This window comes from Clupea harengus, chromosome 4 (assembly GCF_900700415.2).
Source record: "Clupea harengus chromosome 4, Ch_v2.0.2, whole genome shotgun sequence".
NCBI lineage: Eukaryota > Metazoa > Chordata > Actinopteri > Clupeiformes > Clupeidae > Clupea > Clupea harengus.
In genome coordinates this window covers 31,161,347-31,169,092 of record NC_045155.1, presented here as the reverse complement: position 1 = coordinate 31,169,092, position 7,746 = coordinate 31,161,347, and the positions used below count along the sequence as shown (strand labels likewise).

The 7,746-nt window shown below is 43.7% G+C and overlaps 1 protein-coding gene across 9 annotated transcripts in view; it reads right to left on the bottom strand.

Annotated features, from left to right (window-relative positions):
- Positions 1–4,728: 4,728 nt before the first annotated feature.
- The window catches only part of LOC105912013 (histone-lysine N-methyltransferase PRDM16), a 28,001-nt gene continuing 24,983 nt past the window's right edge, over positions 4,729–7,746 (bottom strand). For all 9 annotated transcript variants that reach the window (XM_031567036.2, XM_031567038.2, XM_031567041.2 and 6 more), the window contains exons 12-13: positions 7,670–7,746; positions 4,729–5,452 (exon numbers count right to left, since the gene is read on the bottom strand). The exon at positions 7,670–7,746 is cut by the window's right edge and continues 166 nt beyond it. In XM_031567036.2, the coding sequence (XP_031422896.1) occupies positions 5,440–5,452; positions 7,670–7,746 (90 nt within the window). In that variant the 3' untranslated portion in view covers positions 4,729–5,439. The remainder of the gene's footprint in view (positions 5,453–7,669) is intronic.

Below are 7,746 nucleotides of genomic sequence, written 5' to 3'. Positions count from 1 at the left end.
TTCTCCCCTTAAAGAGACAGCGTGCTTAGATGAATTAAATAAGCAAACACATTTCGTCTAAAATGCAGGCTAGCCTAGGCTGCAACCTTAGACAGGCTTATATTGGCAAGTAGCCTACATGTTACAGCCTATGTAGCAATCTTTCATAAATAACATCTGCAGGGATGTAGCCTACACTCAGTAATCAGATTGTCATTATCCTGTTGGCTGTGCACAGATCACTACAGCTAATACCAGGACATTATAGTTTGTAACCCTGCATTAATTTGCTCAATTAGAAAGTAGCCTACCGTTCATGCATTACTTACGGTTATGGGGTTTAGGCTTTTTACAACAGGGGTTCTTTATGTAACCTTGTCAGGTGTAATGCACGTGTTAACCACAAACAAAACGTGGTGGTATCAAAACAAAGTTGTCTTGAAAACTTATGTCTTGAAGTGAACATGCATGTTCAGACAAATGTAGTCAAAGTTTGCATAAGTATTAGACACAATAACATGCTAAGCTAAGGAAAACTTAACCAGAGAAACTGTGAAAACCTGGTACTATTACAATGATATTGAAGCTGTTATCTGAAGTCATGCCACTGACCACTACTGGTGTTTTTTAATATATATGCAAGTAACTTAGACTTTCTGTGGGTCCTTTTGTTTGTTCAGGTCATTTGAGGTTATTTTGTGACAAAGTATTCTTTCACTGGAGTACAGATTTTGAGTAGAATATTCTACACCCATGTTTCAAAATCACTATGAAAATATGTTGGTATTTGCTACGTGCAAAATGTTGCCTTATGCAATCAGTCTCCCTATTGCTTGGTTTCATCTAGCCTGTTTCTTGATCATTTTATATGACTGTTCTGACTGTGAAAATAATTCACAAAGCAGAAAACAGAAACAATAGGATACATTCTTTAGGCCTATAACGTTTAAAAATACATACTGTACATAGATATGTGTGTGTGTGTGTGTGTGTGTGTTAATATTCTCTCTCTCTATATATATATATAGAGAGAGAGATAGCCATTATATATTTGTATATATATACAGTATATACAATTTTGATGAAGTGACAAAGTGAAAATAATTAGTTCAAAATTGAACAAAGACCACAATGCCTTTCATATAAAAAGCACACAGGTTTTTATTGCATATCAATTTCATGTATAAATTCTTCATAGCATTGGAAAGATTACATTTGGTATACATTTCTATTCTACAGAATTAACATCAGAATCATGTGTGTTTCCATGAAATTTCTCTAAAGTACATCTTCAATAATCACAAGCATCAAAAAGAACTGCAATTTCAGAATTTTCAGTATTATTCTACAATCCTTTCATTTTTTTTTCATAATTTCTCTCCCACAAGCATATCGTTTTCTTTAATAGCAATCTGCCCATTGCATTTAAGGCAGTAAAGGACTTGAAGTCAAACCTACTAACCTAACCACATGTTCAATAAGTGCATCTACGAATTTATTATTTTTTATTCCATTTTTTTTTCTTTACTTTAAGATACACGTTTCACAAATGGACACCATTATGACCGCTAAAACACAAGTCATGCACAATATTTTTAATAAACAGAACAGAGGCGATATACAACTCAGATCCAAATGAAACGAGCACCATCCATTTAAACCCATATTTTAATGAATTTTCAGACATATGCAACATCCTTGTTTCAAAATATTATACACTTTTATAAAAACGAAGCCTATGACTTTACTTTTTGTATTGTAACAGTGGGGAAAGAACAGCATTCGAGTTCATTTCATTCGTCAGCTTCTAATCAGATCTGGCGATGTGATAGCCTATTTTATGCAATGTTAGGCTATCTTTCCAACGTGGATTGATTACCCCACGGCCTACAGCGCTCGCCTATGACAGTAGTAGTACGTGACATGAATGACTTCATACGTAAAACACGTTGATATCTCACAACCCTCAAAACTTGCAATCCATTTGATATCAATAAGGTAGGCTATACTGCAGAAAAATCGTGAACTTCCACTATAGTGAGCAGAGAGAGATGTAGGCTACGTTGCTTAGTAGTGAGTGAAAGGTGTAGCAGACCAGTATTATGCCGCCACCTGCTGGCAAACATATATACTACAGTGCTTCAGTTTCAGTTCATATAAAAAAAAAAGAAAACGATCAGTCAGAGAGAGTGGGTTGATCAGATATGTAATCATTGGTACACCGTGTTACATCTAGCATTACTGACAACAATTTGTTTATTTTGAACGTTGATGTTCACTATTAGATCATAGAAACTGTCAGTCAAAAACATGTGATTCCAACTTCCTATATTTTCTCCCCTAAAGGCCCAGCCAACAGAAGCAGACCATTGTATTTCTGTATGAAAGGACCAAAGACCACGCTGGTAGGGTAGGTTTGCTCCGGCAAGTGCAGAGTCACCCAAACCAATATACGGATAAGCTAGTATACTGATACCCCAGTGAGATAAAGTGCTTGTTTGAACCTATTCAGCCTCATCTTCAGAGTCGTGACATGACCAGCGTCTAGGTAACAGAGCACAGTTCCGGTGAGTAGGCCTAACCTTGCAATCACCCATGACATGAATGCCCATCAGTTAAGTGCTATAGTGAATGCTGCATACAGACGGTAATGAAGGAGTCTGCAGTAGAGAGAAACAAACGAAGATGAAAGAGAAAGATGCATTTTTTTTTTCACGGACAGAAAAGGGGGTTAAAGGAACGGACAAGAACCTGATATCCTTCTCCACACTCCGAAGAAGAGACGGCTCTTGCTAATTACACGAGCATATCGCTACAATCAAAGATGTACACATTCATTCTGTCCGTTTCAAACTTTTGTTATTCTTTTGTATGGTCTCTCTCCCCCTCCTTTCTTCCTCTCTCTCTCTCTCTCTCTCTCTCTCTCTTGTATTCTGTGGCTTCACAGTTCAAAGGGGTCACTGTACTTGAATGCCTCTCTGTCTCAGGCAGGCAGACAGACAGACAGACAGGCAGGCAGACAGACAGGCAGACAGACAGACAGACAGATGCAGCCTGAAAGTGTGCCAGTCAGTCCTGTGCCTGGGCCTACACCTCCTCCGCACAGACAGAGAGAGTCAGAGAGTGGCCGGGCTATTTCTACCTGAGCACGCGTCCCCTGTGGTGGGCATCTCTGCGGTGGGTCGGCCCACATCCGGCCCAGTTCCGGCCCACATCTGTTCTAGTCTCAGCTGCTGCGTGGGCTGCAGAGACAGCATCTCTCCCTGACGTCTGTCGTCAACACGTCTATCTCTGTTGAGGGACTAAAACTTAAGCGAAGGAGACAGGCGACTAAAAACTTTAGCAGAGGAGACAGGTGTCTCAGCAAAATCACTTCTGTCTGAGCCTTTAAATACTTTTGATTTTCCTGACCAACATGGAGTTCACCTCAAAGAACCACTGGCAGACGTGTCTGCGTTATTCTTTATCTTTGCTAAGGGCGTGTGTCCTCTTTAACTGTATCGCTCTGGGCGGACTCTGAAGGACTCTAAAGAGTCAGACTTTTTGTATGGATAGTGTAGTAAAGATTTTTTTGATTTCAAATTTCACAAAAGGGAGACAAACTTTTCGTCCCCACCTCATAATTGAGTACATTTCAAATACAACGCCCTACAATGCCAAGTCATCTGACACGTGTAAGACATGTTTTTAGAACAGTTACTGTATAGACGTCAACCATTTTTTTTTCTGCTTTAGGAAAAAACACACGTAACACTCTGCATACACGTTGAAATGGTTGAACATTAGCAACACGAACCAAACCTCACAATGAGCACAAATTTGCAAAAGAAGATTTGAAGTATGACTAACATTTTTTTCCTCATAAATAAAAACAATTAATTGTATGATTTAAAAAAAATGATTTCAAGATTAAATTTGGCACTCTCGTCTCTACCGGACAGCCTCAAATCAGGAGATTCAGAATCTCAATTAATTTCTTCAGAAAAAAAAAGATAAATGGGATTAAAAAATGTTTTTTTTTTTTCTTTCTGTTTTTCATTTGTCACTTGTGTTCCAATGATGACAAGAAACCCAAATAAATAGGATAAACAAACTGAAATCAAATATATAAGAAGACAAAGAAAGCAAAAAGACTGCAACTGGCATGAAAAAGAAAGAAATGATTGTCAGAGAACAAAAACGTTTCCTACGGGTTATTTGGCACACAAACCACTCTTTTGCTACAAACGTTCAAATTACTTTGTACATCATACAACAGTATCATACAATTTTGGTCCTTCACTAAATAATTATATTAACAAATCAGCACTCAGGTGCCTAAAAAGAAACAATACTGTTTATCGAAGAACAAATAACATACAAAACGAGGTTACCATGACGACGCATGATAGCGGGAGGAGGGCGACTTTGATAGCCTCCGAAGGTTAATAATTTAAAATTTTAAAATCACCAGCTAGCCCTCGCAGCAAACTGTCCATCCTCAGAAAGACTGTTGATGGTGGAAACCTTTCTAGAGCCTTCTCTCTTTCTCTTCACAACCCCTGTGATGTTCTGGGGAATGGTTCTATAATGTGCCGATGTCTGGGGGACTTGTGGTTCAGCCAGATGGTCAAGATGTTGTGAGGACAAGGAGATGCAGAGAACCTGGCACACACACACACACACGCATACACACACAAACAGCTTAACAGATACAGACATGTGTTTATGTGTGTGTGTGTGTGTGCGTGCGTGCGTGCGTGTGTGTGTGCGTGTGTGTGTGTGTGTGTCCGTGTGTGTGTGTCTGTGTGTGTGTGTGTGTGCGCATCAAAGTCAAAACACCACTGGTGGTGCTGCAATCAGCATTGGGTGTGGTCTTTCTGTTTTGTTTTGTTTTGTTTTCTCCAGTAACAAACACGAACACACTCACTCATACACACACACACACACACACACACAGCTTTGTCTAGGGAATTCCGTGACTCCCTGTAGCAGTCTTGGTCTGAGATTGGCCGGGAGCGTATGATGCATCGAAGGGGGAGGAGCTAGTCATTTTGTTGTTGTTGTTGTTGTTGTTGTTGTTGTTGTCATTTTCTTTTGTCCTTTACAGCTAAAGAATGAAGACCGTGTCCACGGCGATCTCGGCCTCTCAACAGGTAGCCGGCCTCAGCTCTGTCACTCACACTCACACTCACGGTGGACGGCAGGTCTGGAGCTCTGTGTGGATCTGGTATGTCTCTCTCTCTCTCTTTCTGTCTCTCTCTCTACCTCTCTCTCTCTCTCTCTCCCCTGCTCCTCTCCTGTCGTGGTGGTGGTGTAGGTGTCTGCTCCCCCCCGCCCTCTCTCTCGGCTGCTAGATGTGGTTGAGGGGGTGGAAGCCGCCGCCGCTGCTGTCGCCCGAGCCTCCGCCCATGTTCAGCCAGGCGTCAAGGGAACTCTGGGAGGACGCGTGCAGAGGGTTGTTCTCAGACAGAGACAGCATCATTGCATAAGCCTGCAGAGGAGAGGAGAGGAGAGGAGGAGAGGAGAGGAGGAGAGGAGGAGAGAGGAGGAGAGAGGAGATAAGAGGAGGAGAGGAGAGGAGGAGATGAGGAGAGAGGAGGAGAGGAGGAGAGAGGAGGAGAGAGGAGATAAGAGGAGGAGAGGAGAGGAGGAGATGAGGAGAGAGGAGATAAGAGGAGGAGAGGAGAGGAGGAGAGGAAGGGGGGGGAGATGAGAGGAGGAGAGAGGAAAGGGGAGGAGAAGAGAGGAGCGGAGAAAGGAGGAGATGAGGAGAGGAGAGGAGAGGAGGAATGGAAGAGGGAGAACAGAACATGAAAATGGACAAGGGGTGAAGAGAGAAAAGAAGAACAAATGGAAAGAAAGAACAGAAAAGGGGAAAAAAGGGAAGAAAATATAAAATCACAAACAGTCCAAATATACTTCACACAACTGCTGGACGAAATCCCAAACAGTCTGAATATAATCCAGATTATATGTTGTTACAATGGAGGAAACCATGTTGACAGAGGGACACAGGACGCAGGAGTACTCAAGCACAGAGAGGAGTTAACAGTCAGAGAGAGTTAGTAAAGCAAGGGGTGGCTATGGTGACAGCACAGACTCATCCACAGACAGTTACTTCAGCGAAGGGAGTTAGAGGACAAAGATTAGTGAAGCTCCTGATAGAGAGCTTCCCATCAGCACTCATTTGGTCTGATCTCTGTTCACTGAAGGAAAAACTCTCTCTCTCTCTCTCTCTCTCTCTCTCTCTCTGTGTTCTTCTTTCATCCCACCGCCTTCCTGTCCGTCTCCTGTCATGTGCGGCGACGTGACGTGACGTACCTGCGTTTTAGCCTGCCTGAACAGCGTCTCTTTCAGCGCCTCCGACTCTAAGGAGGCGTTAAAAATGTCTTTAACGTCAAACGGCTCCTCGGACGGCTTATGGAGCTCCAGAGCCTTGGGGAAGGGAGGCAGGGGCTCCAAGTCTAACAGCCCCGACTCCTCCTCTATACACCTGCACCAGAAGGTGGGGGGGGGGGGTATGGGGGGTCAGGTGAGAGAGAGAGAGAGAGAGAGGAAAGAAGACAAGGAGAAAGAGAAATGGTAGAGAGAGGAAGAAAGGCAGAAGACAGACCAGAGAGAGGAGAGATGAGAGTAGAGGATTGAGGAAGAGGAAATGAGATGAGAGAGAGAGAGAGAGAGAGAGAGGAGAAAACAGGTTTGAGGAAGAGAAGAGATGGAGAGAGGAAAGAAGAGAGAAGAGGTTTGAGGAAGAGGAGATGAGATGAGAGATGAAGGAACCAAAGAGAGGGCAGAAGGAAAAGAGCTGGTAAGGGAACCTGTGTTAGCCCAAAGATCACACACACACACACACACACACACACACTCACACTCACACTCACACACACAAACACACACAAACACACACACACACACACACAGTGCCACAACATGCACAGACGCGTGGCGATGGGCCGGGGAGTGTGCATAGAGGCACTGGTGGAGGGGAGTCGGTTTGCTGGGATGAGTTGAGCCGTCGGACTAACACACAGATACAATATGTACACACACTATCTGATGTAATCACAGCTTGTGATGATCAGTGGTCTGTAAGCGGTGTGTCAGTTTAGAACATGAATCCTACACTCTAGTCTTCCCACACGGCCCCTGCCTCACTCCAGTACCGGTCCCCTGAGGGCCCGACAGCCCGGAGCAGGCAGCCGGAGTCAAAGGTCATAGGTCATATCTGCCGCACCCCCCCCCCCCCGCACACACAGCTCCCCACAGGACACAGGCAGAGCATCTGCAAGCCTCTCAGAGAAGCTTCATTCATTCATCATTCAGGCCTTTATTAGTGGTGTTAGTTAGTCGCACAAGAGCAGGAGTGCAGCAGCGTAGCACAGCCTGAGACCGCAGGGCTACAGACAAGGTGTTGTGCATACGTCACAAGCAACAGGACAGGGCTTTATTAAGGACGTTTAAGGTGTGTGTGTGTGTGTGTGTGTGTGTGTGTGTGTGTGTGTGTGTCTAATAAAACCGTTGGCGTTGTCAGTTTGTAACTTGGCTGTGTGCACATGTCCATGTGTGTATTCCATGTGTGCCACTTGAGGTTACCACTGTCTGTGTGTATTACCTGTATGGGAGTGGATAAATGTGTGTGTGTTGGTGGTGGTGTATGCATCTGTTTTATGTAATCTGTTGTCGTGTGTGTGTGTTTCGTGTGCCTTACCTGCGGGTGTTTTCGTAGCTCATAGCCAGTGGTGCGGCCTCCTCTTCCTCGTCGAAGGCCCCTTGGCCCACGGTGGT